At 34.5% G+C, this 26,387-nt stretch overlaps 1 protein-coding gene across 2 annotated transcripts in view; it reads right to left on the bottom strand.

Annotated features, from left to right (window-relative positions):
* The window catches only part of LOC129232580 (uncharacterized), a 36,564-nt gene extending 26,529 nt beyond the window's left edge, over positions 1-10,035 (bottom strand). The window contains exon 1 of one of the 2 annotated variants that reach the window (XM_054866723.1): positions 9,741-10,035. In XM_054866723.1, coding sequence (XP_054722698.1) covers positions 9,741-9,818 — 78 coding nt within the window. In that variant the 5' untranslated portion in view covers positions 9,819-10,035. The remainder of the gene's footprint in view (positions 1-9,740) is intronic. The other variant, XM_054866716.1, reaches the window with a different exon arrangement.
* Positions 10,036-26,387: the final 16,352 nt, after the last annotated feature.

The following is a 26,387-nucleotide window of genomic DNA, read 5'->3' as shown; positions in this document are numbered from 1 at the left end:
TATCTTATATAATGAAGGAAAACTTCTGTAACTTGACCACCTGTCTATCTTGACTACTAATGTACGCCAAATTTGGTTTGGAGCATTGTATTGGGTTGTTCGGAAAGTCATTTCGTTTTTTTTTTGGGGAACATGAAAGACAGTTTTCGTATAATGAATAAATATTTTATTAAATTATATATTGGCCATTCTGGTCCAACACTTTTTGCCATCTTTCTGGCAGTAACATAATTCCCCTCTCATAAAAGTTTTGGTCCTTGCTGGCAAAAAACTGGTTCAGGTGGTTTTTGACAACTTCATTTGAGGTAAAGGTTTTGCCATCCAAAAATTTTTGCAGGGACCGGAACAAATAGTAGTCGGAAGGCGCCAGATCTGGAGAATATGGTGGATGTTGCAGTACGTCCCATTCAAGCTGTAAAAGTTTTTGGCGAGTGACCAAACTTGTGTGAGGTCTCGCATTATCCTGGTGGAACACTACACCCTTCCTGTTGATTAATTTGGGCCTCTTCTCTTTAAGTGAATCATTCAATTTGTCCAGCTGATGACAATAGACTTCTGAATTGATCGTTGTATTGTCCGGCAAGAGCTCAAAAAAACGATTTCTTTGACATCCCACCAAACGGAGAGCATCACCTTTTTTTGGTGAATGTTGGCTTTTGACACGCTTTGAGCCGGTTCATCTTTTCTGCTCCATGACCTCTTGCATTTAACATTGTTGTATACAACCCATTTTTCGTCCCCAGTAACAATCCGCTTCAAAAATGGATCATTTTCTTGACGTTTGAGGAGCGAATCACACGCGTCAACGCGACGACACAAATTTCGCTCCGTAAGGACATGGGGCACCCACACATCGAGCTTCGAGGTTAAGCCCATGCCTTTCAAATGGCCATAAACAGTCGAATTCGACAAATTTAATCTCTCACCGATCTCTCGTGTGGTTATTCGCCGATTTGCATCAACTAATGCCTTTATCGCATCTTTGTCAGCTTCGACCGGCCTTCCAGACCGTGGTGCATCTTCGACATCAAAATTGCCGGATCGAAATTTTGCAAACCAGTTCTGGCACTGGCGTACTGTTAACACGCCTTCTCCATACACATCCGTCAATTTTTTTCTCGCTTGGACAGCATTTTTACCTTTTCTGAAGTAAAAAAGTAAAATATGACGAAAATGCTGCTTATTGCTCTCCATATTTAAAAGGGCACCAACCAAAAACTACTGCGTAGAATTAATAGAACTTTTTCACACACAAGCCTTGCAATATCAGCTCTCAAGACATATAATAGTTATGCGGCTTAAGTGTGAAGTTGGTTTCGAAAAAACGTAATTAAGTCCTCTGACGGGAAAAAACGAAATTACTTTCCGAACAACCCAATAAAAAAAAACCTTTGTAAGTTTATCACTTTGTTTTTTTTAAACTTTCTTCAGTAAATTATTTTATTTTATTATTCATTAATTTATTATTATTGTATTTGATAGCTTTCTAAGAATGTTTTTAATGCTTTGATGACGGACTAGCAATTTACTAACTAAACAGCAGCATAAAGCTTATGCTGCTCTTTACTCTCCAAACTTGTTTTCATTTGTTGTTCTATTGCACTTTGAGATAGTTTTTTGTACTTTGTTCAATAAAAATAGGTGTCAGTCGAAAAGTACAAAGTGTTTTCTTTCAGTTGCAATAGGTTGTGGCAATTCTGGAATTGCGCTAAGGCCCGGATCTGTACATTTTGGGCCCTCTGCAACAAAATGGGTAGGGCATCTCCCTAGTGGCCCAGTGTCTATTTGTAAAGTTAATAAGTCTCAATGCTAGTTTTTTTCCTTCAATTTCTAGGGCCGTCAGCCCCCTAGAGGAAGTGAGCCCCCCCCCCCCCCCCCCCGCACTGCGGGTACGCAGATATGGGCTTGCTAAAGAGCCCTTCTGACTTATTTCGAGTGTAAGGGATTAAGATATAGGAAATTTTAATTTTGCCTTTATGAACTGAGAGAGTCGAGCTTGTTGCTCTTTGGGCTGTAAGTGTTACATAAAAAGGCTTCAAAAAGAAAGTTTTGAATTTGAAATTAATAAGAAGTATGAAATACTAAAATGAATTCAAAAAGGAGAAAGCCAGAGAAAATTAGCTGGCACATATGGAATTTCTAAAACTACGGCGTCTAATATAGTTTAAAACAAGGAAAAAATAATAAAACTATTTGAATAGTATTTTTAATTATGGTTTCACTTTCAATAATGTTAAACAATGAAAGTTAGTTGAACAGAAAGAGTAATAAGGGTGAATTCCTCGAAAAATGAATACACGGTGCGAGAAATGACAAAAAATATTTCAAAAAATCATTACTGCCCTTTATAAGTTGACCACCAAAGTACTGCACCGCGAGTGGTCAACTTACACAGGTTTCACTGTATGCAAAAAATACCTAATATCGATTTTACGTCCCTCTAAAATTTGCTTTTTTCAAGGAAAAAGGTAAGGGGGCGACAAAAAAAATGTTGGAAATCACTGTTTTAAATATTTATACTGTTTGTTCTTTTATAAATTTTATCTTTGCTAAACGAAAATTGATGAATTGGACGGTGTTATACAAAAATGAGTTATCCAACAAAAATTTTCAAAAAAATAATGAGTTATTCACATAGCTTGGCAGAAACTGATCGAGGCCTTCGAGATAAAAAGGCCATCCAACTAGCAAATGACGTCATCGTTTGTCGATCCACAATGATATTGGGAAGGGAGCACTTCGATTAATATTTTGGTTAAATAAAACTATTTGGTTTATTTATTATTGTCTTCTGTTATTCAAGTAGCATTACAAGTTCTACTTTTTCATTTGAAAACATAAAAAGGAACCGATAATCATACATTAAAAAATACACTGAGCTTAATTCATAGTCTTACAAAGTATTCAAATAACTAAACACGATTTTATTTTACAATCATGTTAAAACAAAGTGATAAATAAACACAGTTTTATTTTTCATTAGAAATTGTTTTTTAACTAATCGCATTTTAAGTACTCGTATATTGTATTGAAACATTAAGTCTTAAGAAGTATTCAAATAAATAAATGAACTTTCATTTTACAATTACATCAAAACAAAAAATAATATTACTATTGTATTTGAATAAGAATTAAATGAAATTTTAAAAAATAAATAAACATTTTTACTTAAGTAAACGGGAAACAGGACTGCAATATGTTTCAAAGACATAACATCAAATTAAAGTACATAATACCAGATTATTAATGTTAACTTAGCTGAGCAAATTTATGCTTTTAAAAAGACGTGAATGCTTGGGTGCCATCCCCAAAGTAGACGGTGCCCTACCCCCTTCAATTATGAAACCTTCAAAAAAAAAAAAAAAAAACCAAAACATCTCCATCTCCCTTAAAATTTCAAGGGCACAGTTATTTATAACTATAGCCGTTGAAAAGCTATCATTACTATGAGACTATGATTCCGACCCCCCCCCCCTTCGGTGGGCACTCTCGAAAAATTACACAGGAATTTAACTTGAAAAACGTTAATTAAAGAATGAATGATACATCATGAATACTGTATGTTGTATATGAAAAAATGTATTCAATATCTAAACAGCCTTTTTTTTTTGGAATTCGGCTACTTTCCCATTTTAAGCTTTTTCTGCTGCTAATGATTCTTGTGTGCGTGGGGGGGGGGCTTTAATTGTTCATCATTTTAGGCTTTTGAAAAATTATTTTAAAAAGCATTAATTGATGACAAAGTAATATTTTTCAAAAAACTTTTCATAGAATGACCATTTTAGCAACTTTCTTTAATACTTAAAACCTCATATATGTTAAATTTAGATCAACATTTTGCTAAGTATGCTCTTTTAGGAAATCAATGTGACAGTTTTGTGACAGGGGGAAGGGAGGGGATAACAAGAAGTGTGACATCACGCGTTGTTTATAACAATATGCTCATGTTGAACAGCGTTACATGTAACAAGGAGGAGGGGGGGGGGATTTGTTCAAAAGTTTGTAACATACTTTATAGACAGCCCTTTAATTCAATTTATGTTACAGTTTCAGAGTTCCTGAAAGCTTATTAACAGAAAACCCAAGGAGTTCAAAAAATATGTAGTTCAAGACATTTTGCCCTTTTTAAGCATAAACAAACAAGCATAGAGCATTTGGCAAAAACACGTTGTGTATCCACTGCTCAAAATTAATCTTTCGCAAGCCCAGAAATTATGAATACCGTTAACTTAACCACAATGTGTGCATAAATATCATAAAACCTAAAGACAACAGTGAAAAAAAAACCATATATATATTTTTTAATTTAAGCACAGAACCAGCTTGTTTGAATAACATTGCAGGGGCGTAGTTGGGGGGAAATGTTTAAGTATCGAACCCACGACCTCCGGCGTTAAAATCTAATCTTTTATCTCAGAACTACGGAAACCCATCAAGGAATGTTTTTTGATCAAAATAACACATGCTAGCGTATAAAACAATTTAATCGAAACCGAAAATATAAGATTAGTTCAGTTAAAAGCCTGTTTCAATAAACTTGTTTACATTTTTACTGAATATCAACACCAAGTTACGCTTCTGATAGCAACAAGTATATTCGCAGAAAATTTTGACATATGTATATTGTTAGTTTGGAAAATCCATTTCGAATAAATGCGTGTTCAAAGTTGAAAAAATAAAGAAATAAAAAGTTGCAAGTTAACCGTTTCAAATATTAAAGCAGTATGCTGAAATTACAAATTACAGACAAAGATATCGGAAAGGAAACTGACAATTGTTTGTGTAATGGAGGAAAACTTAAGAAATCTTAACTGCATAAAATGTAAATTTGTTTATCTGAGAAAAGAGTACTTACCTCCGAACTTTAAAATTTATTCCATGAGGCGTCCAGCTTTTTGCTTTACATGCAGGTTGTTCGGCAGCGGAACTCGCTTCACTCAGCAGATACTTAAGACTTATATTATACATATATTTTTTAATTGCCTCTACATTCCGGTACGTGGGAAGGAAGAGATAAATCCAACAGAATTGTATTCAAAAATGTGCATCCGAAGTTACATATTTCCTATTTCATCTATATCAACCAGAGCAAGCAACACTACTGGTAAACTGCACTGTTTTTAAGTTTCGCGCCAAGTTCAAAGATCGACTACTGGTGGCGTAACGAAGCGGGGGGGGAGGGGAGTTGTCTGGCCTGTTATCACGTGGGTCTCGCACTAGTTCCAACTACTTCCGACCATGTGCGTGCGTGCTTGGTTCGTGTAAAAATGGCTAGCATCATGGAACGCGGTGCGAGTTTCAAAGCGTACATTGAATATTCGAAAACTGTTTAAAAGAAATCAAAATGAATAGCTCTACGGATTTCCTCCCTAGAATTTCGCGCTCGAGGGCATGAGTTAGACTTCGGAAAAGAATTCCTGCCGTATTATGCAACATTCAAACTGCGTCCGCACATCACGTTCGCCACGTAAAGCGGACAGAGTAACGTTTTCCGAAAAGAGAGAAGCATTCATACTTTGCGGAACGCGAAAAAGGCACATGTTAGTCTCTCACCCAATAGAGAAAGCGCGCTCATCTCGTGGAGACCAATGAAATGCGACACCCAACTCTACGGACGTCAGAGCCGTCAAATATCTGGCTTCTCGTCCCGTCGACGGGTCCCGTACAATACGGCTTGCTGTCATGGCAACGCCGGTCGAAAACTGGTTTTAGGGAGAAAAGCATACGTCGGTGACGGATGTGCGGACGTAGTGTGAATGTTGCATTATACGACCGGCGGTGACACACATCGGTTAGTCGCCGTAAATCTACCTTAATTCTTATTAAATTATTGCTAAATATAGTATTTCACTGGAAATTCATATTAAGTCTCATATTATACATCCGACCTCCATAGAATTTCATAAGGTCTATTTGAATCATGTCCGACCCAAAGCAGCGGCACTCGAGGGCATGGGTCGGAGATGGTCGATGTATCGCATCGAATAATTGAATTATGATTAAAGCATAATTACAGATCGTGTATGCCGTTTTAATATCTATATTAATTTCAGAACTATCATTTCGCTCGGCGTATATATCTTAATTTGCGTAGTCGGCCATATATTACTCGTCCGACCGCTTAGAATGTCATTGGGAAAGAATCTTAATTTGTGTGGTCGGCCATACATATTTCGTCCGACCACTCAGCATGGTCATTGGGAAAGTATCTTAATTTGTGTGGTCTGCCATACATAATTCGTCCGACCGCTTAGACTCATTGGGAAAGAATCTTAATTTGTGTAGTCGGCCATACATAATTCGTCCGACCGCATAGAATATCATTGGTCGGCTGTTGAAATTAGATCCCGCCCATCGTAACGCCCCCTTGGTCGGGTTCATAAAACAATCCCGACCCCAAGGCAGTAATTTCTACTCTGCGCATGCGCAGAAGGAGGTCGGTACTTCATTGCATTTCCGGCGGTCGGTGCCGCAACCACTGCCTTTTTTAATTGAAAGTTCAATTTTAGCAATTAAATTAAAAACGCGAAGTAATAACTCTTAAGCTTTTATAGAATTAATTCAAAAACCAAAGATTTCTTCTTGAAATCATGATTATAGTACGCTAATTACTTTGAGACAATGGAATAAATGCAAAGGAGCTAAGGCATAATTGAAGGCTTCCTCTTTGCCTGTATGGTTGTTTATTTTACGTAGCATTGAAAGCGTAAAAGGAAATTTCAAGCTTTTGAACAGATAATTGGCGGAAAATGCGTAGGGAATTAAGAGAACTTAATTTTGCAAAGCAAAAAAAATGTTTTCTTCAAAAAAATCAATTTTCCCTCATTTTTTGTTATTTTTTCAAAATTCCCTGATATTTCCCTGACTTTTCCCTGATTAATAAAGTTCCCTGACTTTTCCCTGATCTCCCTGATTTCCCTGATCTGTGGCCACCCTGTATAAGAAATTTCTTCCTTTTTATAAGATCATTCTTCTGTTCCCCCCCCCCACCCCCTTTTTAAATTCGAGCTTGGCATAGAAATTTAAAGAAAGATTTATATGGACGTTAAAGATTAGTCAAAATATGCAAATTACTCTTCAGGGGCGGCACATTAGGTCTTTGCACACGGGCGGCCGACACTCTAGGATCGGCCCTGAGCCCTCGACACAAGAACGGCCGGCCTAGCTGAAAACTTTTTTTTAAAATAAAATTGAGAAAAACGGCACGTACACATTGAATGCACAGAAAACGGCCCGAGTTAAGGACGGCCCATGTGGAATTTTCCACATCTCACACGTGGCCAGTCCGCCCCTGCATTTAACAACAATGCACCAACAATTTAATTGTGAGTTAAATTGACAAGTTTTGGAAATTTATTTAAAATTTCATTTAGAAACACTCATATTAGTGATGGGCATAATCGAGATCTCGGGAATCAAGTACTTCTGATAATCGAGTGATTGATAATCGAGATCTTTTCAAGTCGATCACTCGAGTGATTGATAATCGATATCTTTTGAGATCGAGAACTCGAGCGATTGACTTCGCGATTACTTTGAATCGAGTTCTCGAGAAGTTTGAATCGAGTTCTCGACTAGTTCATTCATTTTCTGAGTTTTTTTAGAATTGAGTTGACTTTTAAAGGGGTTTCGACAAAGAAAAAAAGGGGGGGGGGGGAATGAAGATCCATGGCACTGCCTACGCTATTAAATCTTTTCGGGGCGGTTTTTTCATAAAGATTTTTTTGTTTCATTTTCCGGGAAAGGGGGGGGGGGAGCTCTTTTCCTAGGCGATGCTTTGTAGCAATTGAGAGGGTGCGCCATCGTCCTGCAGGGGGTTGGGGGGACGCCCTAGACTTTTATAAATCGAGTTCCCGAGTTGTTTTTGCAGGGGTGAGCACGAGGGGGGGGGGTGCAGCCATCAAGCCTCTCATTTGATAGGTCCTGAAAACAAGCCCTCTTAAAAAATTCTATGGCAAATTATGCGGCATAAATCCCTCCCCCCCCCCCCCGCGGAAGGCAACCCTTACTTTTTACCGAATTTTAGTTTATTCTTTCAGATTTCTTATTCATCTTCTGAATAAACTCGATCTACCAGTTTATGGAATGTAGCAGTTAATTACGTTCTCGCGAAGGGCCATTTCACGGAAAGCGGTCATTTTGTCCCGCACGTGACGTTTCATTCATTTCATTAAAAATAATAATTTAAAAGGATAACGAACAAAATTTCGTTGCTTAAGAATTTCAAACGTAAGTGTCACATCTTAAAAATTTTTTGTCATTAACTTTTAAAATTATGTATTTTTTTAAAATGAAATATAGGAATTGTCACGTGCTGGGCAAAATGACCGTTTTCAGTGGAATGACCATGTAATTTTTTTTCTTCAATGGTTCAAATGATTATTTCTCAATAAATGAGATATGTTTCCTTTACGTTAGAACTTTAGCTTTCTTAACACACAATTTGTATCGTTATTGTTATATTAATAGTGCAAAAATAAATAAATAAAAAATAAAAATTAAATAATGCATGTAGCAAACAAGAGGTCGAGGCTTTCGATGCGCACGTGACGCATGCAAATACATCAAAAATTAAGAAACAAAGTTATTTAAAAAAAAAAACTGTGTCACAGGAACACAGGAGTATCTTTGTATCAAATATACAGAAAAAAGTTGCTTCTTCCTGTTTAATTAAAATATTAAGATCTATATCAAAATGTTGGTGAAATTATTGAGTCGGATTGTCCTGCACGTGAAGTTGGAATGGCCCGTAAACTGTATTTTTGGAATAAAAGGCAGTTATAATTAATAAATTAGTTTTGAACAAAAAAGTATTTTTGTTATAAATGTCCGATTCCATATCAAAATAACTAGAATCTTGATGGGTCAATTGATCGAATGAAGCAAATTTTTAAGTTATCATGTATTTTAGCATGGTTTTATGAAGAAAATAAACAGTTTACCTTTGCTATACTGGCGTGTGGGGGGGTGGTGATCAATTTTTTTTCCTTGATCAAAAACTAGACTAAATTTCCGATGAATTTCAACATAAAAATTAAAATTGTGTGATTTTTTTTTTTTTTTTTTTGTGTATTAGATACTCAACGAAATTAAAATGAGTCATGTGACTGGTCTGGGTCTGACCAATCAAAAAGAGAATAGAAATCAACAGAGTACGAAATATAAACGTAAGGCTGTGGTCGGAGTGAGATAAGCAATCTAATAAGCAATCTTCATAAATTGCTCAAATAAAGTAAACTTCTTAAATTGCCCTTTAGAGATCTGGCTATTTTAACTTGTCTCAGTTGTTGGTTTGTTTAAATAAGTAATTAAGTAAACCTCATTAGATGTTGAACAAAAACATTCAACTCACAGCAAAAAGTTGCAAATTCACATTTAAACCATTGGCCTCTCCGCACTTTTAATAGTTTTTCTTTTCAAACCATGATTGAAATTTCTTTTGATTTTAAAAATTCGATACGTGTGTAGAAGTGACTAAAAAAAATTCCATAGAAAAGGAAAGAAAAAAATTATTCCAAATCTAAACATACTTCGCGTAAAAATAAAGAAATACCTTTGCGCAAAAATATAAAAGAAAATATTACAACGTTAAATCGCTCTTTGCAGAGATATGGATACAGGTTTTTCAGAGTAACAAGGAGCCCCTTTTTCAGTGCAAAAGAGCTGAGCTTAAGAAAAAAAAAAGACGTCCTGATCAACATTTCCTATATTTTCTTATAATTCACATAAATTGTACTTACTTCAGCTGTCATTTCAACTGCTGCATTAGACATCTCAGCTTGACGTGGCAGCATTTGTGTTTCCAAAGGATTGAGCATTTTAAAAGTTATTCAATGCGTTTGAAAAAGCGATTACTTCCACACTTTTATCACCGGACCACTGTTTATCATTCTCAGAGGGCACAACAGCGATCGAAGCGAAAGCGGAGTAAGTTTCTTTCTAGCAACTCCGTTGACTTTAGCACTCCTCGGAGCTCTTATTGGCGACGTATGGAACTGGAGCCGAGTTTTTGTCGCCAACTTGCGATATGATGAGGAAAATGTGTGATCGCGTTCTGAAAATCGTTGTTTTCATTTCAGAGGAAAAGGAAAAGTTTTAATCAGTCAGTGCCGGATCTACGATCTCCCCCCCCCCCCATTCTTTTTTTGGTTGTTTCTTCGAAAGGTTCCTACTTATTCTCAATCTTGATAATGTGATTTGAATGTATCAGAAACAATTTCAAGTTCATCAACGAATAAAAAAAAAAGAAAAAGAAAATAATTTGAATTCTGAAATTTTGAAATCAAATTATGTTTTTCGCAATCACGAACTGAGACAGGACCCTACTCATTGGAGTTATTGTTTCCAGAAACGGCTCCTGTCCCCCCCCCCCCCCAAGTCTGCCTCTCCTCCTGGGCGGTTACCTGTGCATAGTTGTGTGAGTGCGTAGACCTGTGTGTATGCACGTAGGTGTGTGTGAGTGTATGTGTGTGAAGTCGTGTGTGTGTGTGTGTGTGTGTGAACGTGCGTGTGTGTAGGACATGGACGCCTCCGACTAGGAGAAGCGGATAGCTCAAAACCGGAGCAGCCGCGCCGCACCGCAGGCAGAGGACGTTGGGCGGTGGTGCTGCAGTGGCTTCTGGTCCAAGTTGAAAAAGGCACGGACACCAAAACCTGTCAAATGAGAACAATATGCAATCGTGATTGCTCAAAAAAAAAAAAAAATAATAATTTGAATTTTTGGCATCTTGAATTCAAATGATGTTTTTCGCAATCACGAGCGTGTGTGTTTGTGTAGGCGCATGTGTGTGGGTGCGTAAGTGTATGTATGCATGTGTGTGTGTGTGTGTGTGTAGGCGTTCGTGTGCGTGTAGGCGTTCGTGTGTGTGTCTGTGTAGGCGTTCGTGTGTGTGTGTAGGCGTTCGTGTGTGTGGGACATGGACGCCACCGCCCAGCAAAAGTGGATTTCGGGGGACAGTGCTCAGGACCAGCCGCGCCGCCGCCGGTGGACGGTGGTGCTGCAGGCCTGGTCCAAGCTGAAAAAGGCACGGACGCCAAAAACGGTCAAGTGAGAACAATAAGCAATCGTGATTGCTCAAAAAAAAAAAGATAGTAAATTAATTTGAATTCTGAAATTTTGAATTCAAATTATGTGTTTCGCAATCACGAGTTGCGACAGGACCCTACTCATTGGAGTTATTGTTTCTAGAAACGGCTCCTGTCACCCCAAGCCTGCCCCTCCTCCTGAGCGGTTACATGTGTATAGTTGTGTGTGTGGGTAAACCTGTGTGTATGCACATAGGCGTGTGTGTATGTGTATGAGCGTGCGTGTGTGCAGGACATGGACGCCACCGACCAGAAGAAGCAGATTCCGGGGGACAGTGCTCAGGACCAGAGGAGCCGCGCGGCGAATGCAGAGGACGGTGGGTGGAAGTGTTGCAGAGGAAGGCGGGGGGGGGGGGGGAATAAAATGAGCGTAACGTCAAGGACAGTAAAATGAGAACAATAAGCAATCATGATTGCTCAACAAATAATAACAATAAGCAATCGTAATTGCTAAAAAAAAATGTGTATTAGAAACGGTGATATTTCAAATTGCAATTTTGAGTTAATGGTTATACTGCTGACTATATTAACTGATGAGAACTTAAGAGCAAACCTGAATTTAAGTACAAGCTAAGCATGCTATAGCTTAGGGCAGTGGCGGATAAAAGGCGGGGGGGGGGGGGGCACGGGGGTCATGACCCCCTCCACCCCTCCAAACCCGTGGTAATATTTGAATGTTTGCTTGGAAAAATAAAAAAAATATCGAAACCATAAGGGAAAGTAAATATATTTTTGAATTCAATTTTTTTATGGCACTACATGAAGGGATAGAAATAAAATGGGGGCTGGGAGGTATGACCTCCCCTCCCCCAGTTTGCGACAATACTTTGTAATCTGTTATAAGCAAAGTTGCTAGAATCTGGAACAGTAAATACGGAACAGGCTTCTAGGAGTGAAAAGGGGCGGGGAGGGAGGGGGTATTTTTAAGACGTCTATTCATGATAAATCTGAAAAAATTTATCTCAACAAAGCATTAAACCTCACAAAATGTTGCTTATCAAAGTATAAAAATCAGGGGCGTAGCTAAGGGGGGGGTTTTGGGGACAAACCCCCCCCCCCGAAAAGTTAGTCTCAAAAAAAAAAAAAAAAAAAAGAGAAAAAGAAGAGAGAAGAGAAAGGAAAAAATTCCAAGCGATTACACACACATATATATATATATATATATATATTATTATATTATATATATATATATATATATATATATATATATATATATATATATATATATATATATATATATATATATATATATAAAAGAAGTAACCCCCCCCCCCGAAAGTCGGGTCTAGCTACGCCACTGATAAAAATAGTTTTCATTGCGATTGATGCCGCATGCGCAGAGATATATTTCTAACATCAGTCAATGAGCAAAGAAGAACTGAACAAAAACAAATTCGGTTCCTCATGATCTGCCACCACAACAAAAACATACAAACCAAATCAAAAGGAAAATAATTTTTCGTTTGCTGCCACATGATTTTCTTATTGCTCATTATTTAATTTTTTTACTTCCCCCCCCCTTAAAATAATGTCTCGTTCTGTAAAATATTGTTATCAGTATCAGCTAGAATACGGGACTTTACCCGTCCCGTATGGGAATTCCGGGACTGTCCCTTGAAATCTGAGACGTCTGGCAATCCTGGTTATAAAGGTTGCATTTAAGTAATGAAAATGACTGCTTGAAAAGGAAAGAGAGAGAAAAAAAAAAAAAAAAAAAAACCTACCGAGAAACCACAAGAAAGTGATAAATAACCTTTGAATTCCCTTTTTTTGGGGGGCTATTACATGTCACTTTTCTATTTATACGCATACAGTGAAATAGCTCGGCGCTGCCGCTAGGCACCAGTATAATGAAAACAAAGAAGTTTTTCGACTCGACACAAGTGGATAAGTGCCTAAGAACGTATAGACACACGAAATATTTATTTTGACTGTTCCCGAGTTAATTACAACGAGTTTTCTCGTGACGTCTGTATGTACGTATGTATGTATGTGCGTATGTATGTCGCAAAACTCAAGAACGGTATGTCCTAGAAAGTTGAAATTTGGTACGTAGACCCCTAATGGGGTCTAGTTGTGCACCTCCCCTTTTTTGCATTCGGGTGTTTCTAAAGGGGTCTTTTGCCCCTTTTTGGGGGGAAATCATTGTTAATTTCGATGTAAACTCAAGTGGTGTTATAATTTAGCGGACACTTGGCGATAGATCACCAGTCTTATGGTCGCCAAGTTTTATCGCTAATTTGGCGACAAATTTAACGTTTTTTTTTCCAAATCTGATTTCGATTTGGCCACTGTTTGTGATATTTAGAGAGTAAACTATTGAATCACACTAAAATTGCCAGTATGGGGAAATGACATTAAATCGGGGTAAAAAAGGAAGTCATGTGATGCACACATTAGCTCGTTTTACTACCATATTAAGTGAAGTTTTAATAGTATTTTTCTGCATACAAGATGAATGTGCGTTCTGTGTCGAATATTATGCTAATATTTAATTTTGATCAATATCTAAACTCATCATATTCATAAAACATTCAATTTTTTAAAGATTTTCGTAGTATTTATTTATTGTGTTGGCTGGTGTGATTACTGGTCTACAACAGGTTATACTAATACAACTTAGCTAGGTCATTTTAATCTATTAAATTATTATTAATTAAGTTAAATTAATCCTAATATAAGTATTAAATTTATAGTAGTTAGAATCAGTTAAGTTCTCAATTAATGGCCGATTTCGTGCTTTTTGTTGTTATCTAAAGCAGTTGCGTCACTGCGAGGGGGGGGGGCGATCCGCCCCAAGTGCCACCCGGCGGGGGAGCGGAAGGCTGACACCCAAAGTGGAATTTCAAATTTTTGAAAAATATGAAGCTAAAATGCATTTTTAAGACTAAAAATTTGAAAAAACGGTTCCATCAAAGTCCCGGACCCCCCTTTTATCTGTGTTTTGTACATTTGCCCACTTAAAATTTCGTAAAACAAGAATGTAGTTGTTTCTGAAAATTGAATTTCATGCTTGCATGTTTACATATAATATTAAAACTTTTTCTTTTTGCTCGTTTGTGGGGGGGGGGGGGGGTTAACACCACAAATTACCGCCCCGGGTTCACACATGCTAGGTACACCGCTCCCTAAAGGCCCCAAAGTGCAAGAAAATTGTCGTACGTAAGACTGCATCCTAGAGCATGCCCCCCCCAAATGAAATCCTGTATCCCCTGGCTTAGGGCCCCCGCTTTGTAAGGGGCCCCCAATTCCCGGAAATTTGCATGATTCGTAACAAAAAAAAAGTACTCGAAAAAATAAATTTTATTTTCTAGTGCTTGAAAACCTTGAAAGTTTGGAAAAGTGTAAAAACCGTGGTTCTCAATTTTCTAAAACATATTACAAACTTATGTGACTCACATGTTTCATATTTTGCTATTTATATAATTCCGAATGCAGTATTTGGAAATTCTTTTATTATTTCTTGCTTTTAGCTTACTTCTTTTGCATATTGCCAGTTTGTTTCCATGTGAAAAAAAAAATACGCTCCCTCTATTACTTTTTGTCTTTTGCCTCCCTTGCAACTGAAGCAAAGTTGTCGTGAGAAATCCATAGTTTATTTTTTCTTTTAAGTTTAAAATAGTTGTTTCTTACAAAGTTAGAACACGACTATGAAAATTTAAAATCAAGTAGGGGAATATGGGGCAAAGTGAAAAAGCGGGCAAAGTGAAATGGTGAAATATTTACTCCGCTTTTTGTGCTACTTACCTAGTAATATTTCAACTACGTAGTAACATATGTAGTTTATTCCAGTCAAGAATAAACTACCCCTGAAAATCAAAGTATAATACAAGAAATTTTCAAAAATTGGTACTCAAATTGTAATATTTTGTTGTAACTCAAAAATTATTTTGCTATTATCAAATGATAAATTTCTTATTATTAACATTTTAAATATTAATTGGGACCTTCTAATATTCGGTACAATAGTCACTTAGTTAATATTTAGCTTATTTGTATTTTTAATATTTTTCACTATTAGTCAAGTGCATGCGAGGCAAAGTGAATGGTGCAACATGAAATTGGTTCATTTCGGTTACTTTTTCAGTCATTTACTAAATCACTTACGTATTCATTAATTGACTAACTTATCTGCATTCCTTCATTAAATAATTCTCTTATATTACTTCATTCATTCTATTATTTTCACACTCATTCACTATTTTATTCACTCATTTATGTTTCCTTATGGATTAATTAATTAATTTATTTATTTATTAGTTTAGTGTTTCATTATCTTTTAGTTTATTCAATTATCCTTTTATTTGCTCATTAAATTTATTCAAAAAAATTTTCACAATCGGAAAAAAAAATGTATTTCAATAAAAAAATTTTCATTTTTCACATTGCCCCATGAAAAAAAAAAAAGCGGAGAATTTCCATTTTTTTTCAAGGAACAATTTTACTGCCAAAAATACTAAATAATATTTCAATGCAAGTTTTATAATAAAATACAATGTTCTTTCTTTATGTACTGTAATTTTCAAAACAAATTTCCAATTTGTTTGTTTTGAAAAAGCTCAGTCATCTTAACCATTTCACTGCTCCACATTGCCATACTAAGACATCAGAGACTGGAACGCACAAATGAAGTGCATTAAATAATTGTAATTGTTCGAGAGTCCTTGAAAATAATTAGATTAATGGAAAATCCTAAGCAAAATGGGTTCCAATTTTATTTATTATCAAGTGTATAAATTATGAATTGTTCAAATGGGCAGTATGTTCCTATCTTGTTAACTTTTTTCTACCACACCATTTCTTTTAAAGCATTTTTTACTATTGGTCATTTTATGTTTAATTCATTGTTGCATTTGTCGGAGAATTGGAGGGGTGATTAAAAACTAATTGTGTGTGTGTGTATGTGTATCGAAAGCCAATGTGAACAAGAAGCAATGCGTTGTCTTTTCGTTTCCCGCCCTGTTTCTCTCTGTCGACTGCTGTCATTGATTTTTCGAATCGAAAACAATTTTTACTGTGTATTATTTTAATTTTTGAAATAATATAACTTAAAAAAAGAGTTGTTTGCCTATTTCTGTCCTGATATTTCTGTATTTCCAACTACATCTTATAAGGCTTCAAAATGCAGAATTTTATATCTATTTTTCAAAATTTCCTCCAGGGGAGAAACCCCCTGACCCCCTACAATTGGGAATATTCTGTACTTCACTTAAAGGGGGTCATGGGTTACTTTCTTGATAACATTTCTCCTTTTAAGGCCAATACAACACAGGACATAAATGAGAACACATAAAAACTAGGGCTCGACCGATGGCATTTTTTGGCCGATGGGCCGATGCCGATTGTTGGCCGATTGTTCAAAGATGGCCGATGGCCGATGGCCGATTGTTTTCCTCCAAATGGCCGATTGCCGATGGCCGATGGCCGATGCCGTTGGCCGATGGCAAAAAAAAAAAAAATCTAACAGAAATAAATTGATAAGATTGTCAGGGATTTAAAAGATCATTGATTCATTTCACTTTACTTCCTTTCTACGAATAAGGAATTGTAATCACAAAAAAAAAGAAAAAATTAGATTTCGACCTAAATTTTTATTTTACGCTCACCCAATTTAAACTTCACAAGTTTTTTCGGCACATCTGTACATGCATATGTACCTAAGAACATATAGATGACCGAAATATCTATTTTGAACGCCTCCTTAGTTAATTATCGCAAATTCTCTTGTGATGGCTTCATGCGCGTAAACTTGCGTCACTCAAAAACGTTATGAAATAGTAAGTTGAAAACTCATACGTACGTAGTATCATCTAAAAGTTTGAGGACAAGTTGTTTAAAACCTTACCCTGAATAGTTCACCTTACCGAAGTACATCTATCTACAAAATACTCACCTTGAACGACTATGCACTTCTGACAACGTTAATGTGACAAACAAACAACATAACGTTTCGTCGGATTCAGCTCCGTGTGACTTTTAACTGTTCCCAGCAAAAAAAAACATTTGCATGGACGCCGCTTTCTTCCTTCAGGAGAAGATAAAGCTGCATCACAGAAGGTAGCGAAAAATGGCTTCCAGGAGTGTTTCCAAGAGTTATATGAAAACTGGCAGAAGTACATAGTCTCTCAAGGTGCCCTTTTAAGGTGGATGTGCTTAGGTAATGTGAACTATTTTGGGTAAGGTTTTATACAGCTTGTCCCCGAACTTTTGGATCGTACTACGTACAATCTGTATAGGGTGTAGTTATGCTTCTCCTTTTTTGACTGCTGTATGATGGAAGAGAAAGAACAACAGCAAAAATAAATAAATAAATAAATAAAATAAAAATAAAGGAAGAAAAACAAAGACACTGTTTAACAACCAATTGACTTTTTTTTTAATTGAACTATGACTAAGATTTCAGTAATATTGTAATAATGTATAGATTTAGGAACACTAAACATCGTTAAAAAACATTAAATTATGTTGTTTAATCATTAAAAAAAATTAAGAATAAAACTATGAAACCGTCAACAAATTACGCAATTAAAGTGGAAAGATTGCACGTAGACATTTTTTAGTCATCAAATTAAACAAAAAAGGGAACAGATAAATTACAATATTAAATCATAATAGGAATATTTTTATACTTATTTAAAATTTATGAAAGGAAAAGTTTGCATTTTTCATAAAAGCTATAACCGTGACATAAATTTTGCGAAAAAAAAGAAATTACAAAATGCTTAGAAATTACAAAAAAAGGAGTTACAAAAATGCTTATGATAAATGTTTTACAACTTCTGTGATAGAGAAATAGGGCCTCAAAATGTATTTCGACGGGCCTCAAACTTGTAGCTCCGCCGAAGCAATACAGAAAAGACTGCATTACTGTGATTCATATTACAAATATCAAAAAATTAAAAATTACCGTCGTTTCAACTGGAATCTAACAAAATGAAACAAAATCGGTTTCGCCATCTCATATTTGTTTCCATAGTCTCCAATTCGGCAATATATCACCGAATGATCGTCAGTCTGAGACGCTATATTAATTTAGCATTGAAATAAGTAATTAATAGCCACAAAAAATGAGTAAATAGGCCTTTTAGAACACCCGATCGAAAACAAAAAGTGAAGTTCACAACTGGAACGTACGCACACCCCACATGAGAAAATTTAGCCTGCTACAGTTTACTATTTTTTAGTTATGAATTATGAGAGATACGTACATCCAGCCGCAGGGAAGTTGCAACCTATTAAATGTTCATATTTTGGCTATTGGATATTGTTAATTGACCCTCAAAACTAAAAAATTCACCATCGCCGAATTTTAAAACACCGTGGTTGATTTTTAATGAATTTTTAAAAATCCACGCGCAAAAGTGCGCTCTTCTGAAACGTCACGAGCCTACGTCACAGGGCGCGAATGGGCAGCCTTCCGCCGAAGATCCCTTGTTTTCGCTAGGGACATTTTAAGCGCGCTGATATGTTTATTTTTTAGAAATTCAATAATCCTTTTGAACACACTATGGAGGCCGGATTCGTTAAAGCACAATCTAAATAATCTTCCTCAAATAATATCAATGGTGATATTCGAATATTTCCGAGAGGATGAGAGGTTTAATGTTCCAGAAACGTGAGGAGTTGAATACGAGGAGATAAGCCTTTTACGTTTCGTCTTCGAAGTCGAATGCACGTTCTTCGGTTCTCCCATGACATGGGAACCGGCTCGCTAGCGTTTCTCTCTTATCGGACGTCACTTCCTATGCCATTTGACGTCATAAGGGCTTGAACTTTAAAAATTAATTTAAAAAAAACTACTTATCGTATCGCAAAAATTTTTTCACCTATGATGTTCATATATGTTACTCTATCATATAAAAATAAAATTGAAAAATCGAAAACTTCCCTATTAACTTATTTGGTACCCGAATGCTGTATAAAAAACTCTTTCAGCGGTGACTAAAATAGAGATTCATACTGAAATTTAAGTAAACAATTTTATATGAAAACAATAACTTCCTTTACTTTGTATTAAAAAGTAAAACAACAAAGGTCCTTTTTTTTTCAAAAACATCGGCCAATTCCATCGGCTTTTCGATGTTTTTTAAGGCCGATGGGCCGATTTTTCCTGCAAGTTAGCATCGGCCGCCGATGCCGATGCCGATGGCTAAATTGTTGAACCATCGGCGCCGATGCATCGGCCTGGCCGATGCATCGGTCGAGTCCTAATAAAAACATGATCAACAAAAGTAAAAGTCTTGCTGTATATATCAGATGAAAGAGACATAGTAATGGAGGGAAAAAAAAATTAAAAAATTGCCTCTTACACCACCGAGAGAAACGTTAACTACAAATGTCTTGTGCCGCTTATGTCTTGTGCAAAAATGACCACATAACTGCATGAGCATGAGGCATTCTTCCTCATTCGAAAAGTTTTCAATTCTCCTCTCAATAACAAAATTGAATAAAAAGTTTTGCAGAGAGATAAGGAAGTGAAAAGCAATAGATAATTCATGTTCTGTGTACATTTTAAAATGTCTCTAAGATTTTTTGTAAAAAAATTGATCTTTTTTTATCTATTTCTGGTAATTTTGTAACAAATTTTCTGAAAAGTAATTTTCAAAAATAATAAATAGGCTATTAAGTTCAAAAAACCAAAAACATAACAGTTTGCTAGTTTCAATAAATGTCTCGAATAATTGAGTTCACCACACCACACAAATATGATGTCCGTCTGTCACAGAGAAAAGTCTCAAACACTGGGATAAAGGGTGGCTTGTGGGAAGTTAAATTTAGTTGTTTCGATTGGCTTCTCCTTAAACCAATAAAATTCTAGGAAAATAAAGGATTTCCTCGGATTGTATTCATCTCTGTATTGTATATGAAATGAACTTCGGATCTGGCGGTGCGTGGAAGCTATGGTGGAAGCTTGATCCTGTTCTATCTCAATGAGAGTTTATCTTGAATGCTCGCGATCTCCGTGAAATTTCACTTGAGAAAATACCGTATTTTTTTCGTGTTTAATCCAGGGCTGTGGAGTCGGAGTCGGACTGATATTGAGGTAACGGAGTCGAAGTCGGAGTCGTTCGTAAACATGCCGACTCAAACTTCGGGGTTTCTTTTTTTTTCCTTTATTTTTTACTGACTCTCCTTGCAATTAAAAAAAAAAAAAAAAACTGACTACCAATTAATTTTATTACATGTATAAAGGCCTACTAATAGGAAAATAAATTTTTCTACTTTATTTAACTGATAGCAACTGTCAGCAAACAGTTTTGTTGCCTAACATTTTTTAAGTAATCACTTTCATAATCTTCCAACGAATCTTATTTTTCTATTCGTCCAATTTTTTAACTTCTTTTTAAACAAAGGAAAAAAATCTTTATTGTCATTCGCAAAATCCTTTTGAAAAAGAATATAGTAAAGCAGAAGAAATGCAGTAAAAGTCACTTCACCAAACATTTCAGAAAGGAGGAGCGCAGCATTAGGTGCTTAGTCTATGCTGCCGTGTGCAGGTAAAGGGCAATAACTGCAAATTTTTCATTTTTCCTTTTTTTTTTTACATTTTTGTCATCTGTTGTACGTTATCTTTATTGTACAAGAGTAGGGAGGAAAGGAGAGTTCTGCCCCAAGAGGCGGCTCTGCGGCTATGAGCCGCCTCCCAATCCCTCCGCTTCCCTGATGCCGCCTCCACCGCCTCCTCCACTTCCTCCCCACCCCCTCCCGACCTTGGGGTTGACCCTCCCCACGACCGGGGCCGCCGCGAGAACCCGTAGAAGGTGACGAGGGTTTTTCCCGCGTTTTAGATATTTTTCCCGCGTTTTCGGACTTAGAATATTTTGAACTTGTTGTCATGGTATCCACAAAGTTTTTACTTTTTGGATGGCAACACTTGTTTGAGTTTCGGTTTTGGAATGGCAACACTTGTTGTCATGACAACCAGAGTTTTTAGTTTTCGGTTGGCAACACTTGTTGCTATGTTTTAACTTATGCTATGTTTAACGTCGGTGGCGCCATCTATTGAGAGGTTGATTTTTTATTTCTACGAATTTAATTATTTTTATTTTTACAGAGTGTTGAAGTTGGGAATCGAACACCCAAACTTTGAGTTAGCAAAAACGTATGCTAACCACTATGCTATATTTTTCATTACTCTTTCAGTCTTAATGTGAATCTGTACCATGACAACGAATATTACAATTAAATTAATTTTAAAACCATCAGTTAATTCACTCTTTAGTACTAATCATGGCATATCATTAACTGTATTTCAGCTCATAATTGAAACTATCATCATTATTATTATTTTTCATAATAACAAAGTTTTCACTTAAGTAAAGATTTATTTAAATACAACCCATTCGAGATTTTAGATTTGGTTCAATGCTTTGTGGACTTGAAATATATTTTAAACTTTGATTTTCTTTTTCATGCATTTCAAACTTTATCATTTTTATTTTTTTCTAACTTGTTAAATTTTCTTAACTAATTTCATTTTTCTTTGTCAAATTTACAAATATTTTTTCTAACTTGTAAAAATTTCGAAGAAATAATTTTCTTAACTAATTTTTTTTTGACTTTCATACAACAAAATATTTTTTCTTACTTGTTAAATTTTCAAAGAAATAATTAACTTAAATATTCTTTCACACATTTTGAACTTTAACGTTTTTTCCTGTCATTTAGCACTTTGATTTTTTTTTTTTTTTCACTATTTTAGCGTTTTTCAATTATTTTCAGTCTTTAACTATTTTCTTAACTTTTTAGTCTTTAACTAATTTCAAGCATTTCAGACTTAGATTATTTTTTCGTGATTTCGATTTTTTTTAGTATATTTTAGAGTTTGATCATTTTCTCGCTTGTTTTTACTTTATCGTTTTTTTTTTTCCGATATTTTTAAACTTAGAAATTTTTCACAAGTAGTGACAGGAATCGAACCTTCAAATTTTTCAAAACGTTATCATGTCTTCAATTTTTGCAATCATGTCAAACTTGCAATCAATTTACTCTTAGTAGTAATTAACACTTATCATTAACAAATTTTTACGGATTTTAAAAAATCAACTTAATTAATTTTTTCCAGTAAGCAAATTTCGCACTCAAGTTACATTTCATCACTGCATATACGTTTCAAGAGTTTCATTGAATTTATCACATTCCATTTAATTAACTCTAATAATTACTTTTTCATTAATACTTAACTTAATCATTTTATCATACATTTATTCCAGTTACAAAATTATGCTTAAAAGTTATTTATTTTTCTTAGCACAAGAGATTTTAACATGTTCCTACTAAAATGCTTTTCACTCTAGTTTGAGTTTACTAAAATAGCAACTCATTTACGATTTAGATTCATTTAATCGTCTTTGATTCTTTTTTCATTGTTAATATTTTAAATTATCACATACGTTATTATTTTTATACATTTATCCATTTAATTTTCGAAAATCTACAATCAATTTACTTTTCGTATTAATTAACACTTATCACTATCAAATATTTTCATGAATTTTAAAAAATTATCTTCTTAAATAATTTTTTACTGTAACCAAATTTCCCACTCAAGTTATATTTTATCACTACATATGCTTTTCATGAGTTTCACTTAATTTATCGCATTTCATTTAATTAACTCTAATAATTATTTTTTATCATCGATATTTAAGTTAATCATATTTTCCTTTCTTTATTTTTTTTTTTTTCATGCAAACACTCTTGATGGAATAAAACAAAATTTTCAACTTTCATGAATTAAATCCCCTCTGAATATTTTATTTTTACTTTACCATACTTTACTATTTTACTTACTGCGTTTTACTATTTATCATTCATTACAGCTTTTCCAAAATATTACTTTACAACCAACCAATTTCATTAACAGAATTTTCATTACAATTTATAAATTTCACTTTTATTTAATTATTTTTACCTACGGTAAAATAAAACACATAACACAAAAATGTTAAACATCAATGAAGTACCCAAGAAATGTTAAAATTATAAGTCGAGTATCAAAACTTCATGTCAGCAAATTTTAAAAATAGACTTACCGAAAAATAACTTTTACTGAAATTCATTTCAAAACTTGGAATCAATTTACTCTTAGCATTAATAAACACTTATCATTAAGAAATTTTCATGGATTTTAAAAATCAACTTATTTAATTTTTTTCCAGTAAGCAAATTTCGCACTCAAGTTACATTTCATCACTTTATATGCTTTTCAAGAGTTTCATTTAATTTATCACATTTTATTTAATCAACTCTATTAATTATTTTTTTTGATTAGTATTTAACTTAGTCATTTTATCGCATAGTGTTTTACTTTATTATTTTTTTTTTTCATACAAGCACTCTTGTTAGAATAAAACAAAATTTTCAACCTTCATGAATTAGAATCACTTTGGCTATTTCATTTTCCCAATAATATTTTACTTTAACAACTAATTTCTTTAACAAAATCGATATCATTTATTTTAGTCTTTATCCTTTTCGAACGATACATTCAAATGGACAGCTATACGTTAAATTAAGAAACTTAATCTAAATTTTGACAAATTAAGTTATAGCTAAATACTGACTAAAATTAAGTACAAAAGACTAACCTTTTTGGGGTGAAATCCCTCAAGTACCAGCTATCGCGAAGTTATTTAAAAACAGTGAATGAAATTGTAATAAGTGGATTGTTAATTATAACTCAATCTCACAAAATTACAATTACACGCATGTTTTATTTGAAATCGCTGCATACGGCTGGCTGCCCATCGTCGATTTGCAGTATGCATGCCGTGATATCGCAAATCAACTCGGCTGTTGAAAAAAACTACCGTATTCCCACAGCACTTCGGATCGTCCACACACACACATCGAGGCGATTTGAGAAAATGACTTTATCAATATTGCTATCTACCCCTTTACCGATAACAGATAGCAAACCCCACGTGCTAGTATTATTCACCACCTGGCCTACGTCTTTCAAGTGATGTCACTGTTTCTGACCAATAATATTTTTCTACTTAGAAAATGAAATCAAAAATTTTTGTTTTCTTTAATCATATAAAATGTTTTTAAGAAATAATTTCTCAAACTTGTAATATTTTTCCACTAATTAAAAAAAATCAATTTTTTTTTTTTCAATCATATAAAAATAAATTTTTAATCTTACAACAGTAAATTTTTCCGCAAAAATATTTTTTTCAAATCAAAATAATAATAATAATATTTTTGTAACATATTGTTTTTTTTTTTCCTTTCAATCTTTTTTTTTTTTCAAAAATTTTCAAACTTACAAAATAAAATTTTTTCAACTGAATCTTCAAACGAAATGCTTTAATTAAATTTAAAACTCAATATCACTTTACTCTTAGTATTAATAACCAATAGCACTTAACCATTTACTCTTTGCACTCTAAGTATTAATTAACACACACGCATTAGAAATAATAATAATAATGTTTAAGATACTTACAAATCATCCACTCAAGCTTTCAAATATCCATCTAGCATGTTATTGTTCATTCGTGTGAGGGAACTTGTAATAAAACTTTACTTATCAACCGAAATTATAAGCGAAAATATCGCATTTTTTAGCACTTAATATAATCCTACAATTAACAAATTGGTTTTAACTTTGAATTTAAGAAAAATAAAAACTATTACACACTTAGTAACATATCTATCGATGTATATTATTTCATGACAAATCACAAATAGGTGAGGATCTTTTATCGATCATGTGACCAACTAAGTTAAGAAAGAGCGTTCTTATCTCATATGAGAATTTATAAGTCTTTAATATTTCTCTTTAATGTAAGTGTATTGATACGTACGAGTTTGTGTATGTGAATATAACTGTGTATTGTTTTCAAACCATTGTCATGTTTAAGCTTTACGGTTCTAATTTTGACTTTCCACTTAGCATTATTTGAAGTCCTTCGCATGCATTAAACTATAGAAATATTACAAAAATTATATTTTCATTCAGTCTTAATTACAAAACCATACAATAAGATGAAGACAACACCGATAGTATAAAGATTACTTACAATAAAGTGCATATAAAAAATATATGTAAGAGTGATTTCAAAGTATAATCCATCAACCATATTCAACAACTCAATCAAAACACAAGTCTCTTTTAAAATGATAAACACAATTTATTCACACACACAGTAAAAGACAATTAAAAAAACTTTCATCTTTAAGTAAAACTCTTCAAAACTTTCAAGCGTATTTTTAACATCGATTGCATCAAATAAATCAGACACATGACATTTTAAACATGGACTATCAACATTCAAAGTAACGAAGTCACGAGTCAAGTTTTCCCAATTAACATTAAAAAGAGCCCGTTCGAAAAAAGTGTCGAACTTTCGACCCCTTGTTAATGATTCACATTCATGCACTCTCATGTAAAAAATGAATCCATTTTTACAATCCACACATTCTTTTTTAGAAAGGTAGTTTATGTTGCATATGAGCTCATCAAATAGTCACTTACGTAGAGAATCAGCCAGTTTACGAACTTCTTGTGATGTATATGTGCTGATTTTATCACATCGACAATCACAGGGATATTTTTTCTCAATTTCCGAAAGGATGTACTCTTTTAGAGTATAAGTCATAAGTTTGTCTTTGACACTACGTGAGATACAAGGGGACGCGTAGCACAATTTGTCAATCTGGCTTTCCAAAAGTAGAACTCTATCAGGCATCAACTGGAACACTTCTCGTTTCAGTTTGAACAATCTTTGCACACTAACACAGATGTTACCATTCGCACTCGACTCTCCTTTTTTATAACAAAAGCGAAATCACGGTCTTCGATTAATTTTTGATTTATATTTTTACGTAGGCTTGAAATAAGTGATCTCCACACATCTGGTTCTAAGGAAATACCATCCATAGTTGGTCGAAAAATACCATCTTTCCCACACGTATATCTTCTAATATGCACGCGTGTACGTTTCCGAAAAGCATTCACATAAAGTGAAAATACAATCACCCAAGTGTATCATATCATCAGGCTGTGGAGAAGCCTCAATGTTCATTTTCATGTTCGTTGCATCCCATCTGTTCATCTTCAGGCTTCAAAGTTTCAGAATGATTTTCACCAGCGTTAGTCATTCTTAACTCTCATAGGATTAGGAGTCACAATACTAAAACAACTTCCTGTGAACTTAAAAAATAAATCAAACTAGGTTTTAACACTAGCTGGTGAAGAAAAATCCTAAGTACATAGAATAAAATTTCACGATCTCTTTCAAAGCTCAGAATCACCCTGAAAATGATTCTCCAAACATCCACTATAAACCAAT

The sequence above is a fragment of the Uloborus diversus genome, chromosome 1, assembly GCF_026930045.1.
Source record: "Uloborus diversus isolate 005 chromosome 1, Udiv.v.3.1, whole genome shotgun sequence".
NCBI classification, from domain to species: Eukaryota; Metazoa; Arthropoda; class Arachnida; order Araneae; family Uloboridae; genus Uloborus; species Uloborus diversus.
This window is presented reverse-complemented; position numbering and strand designations above follow the sequence as displayed.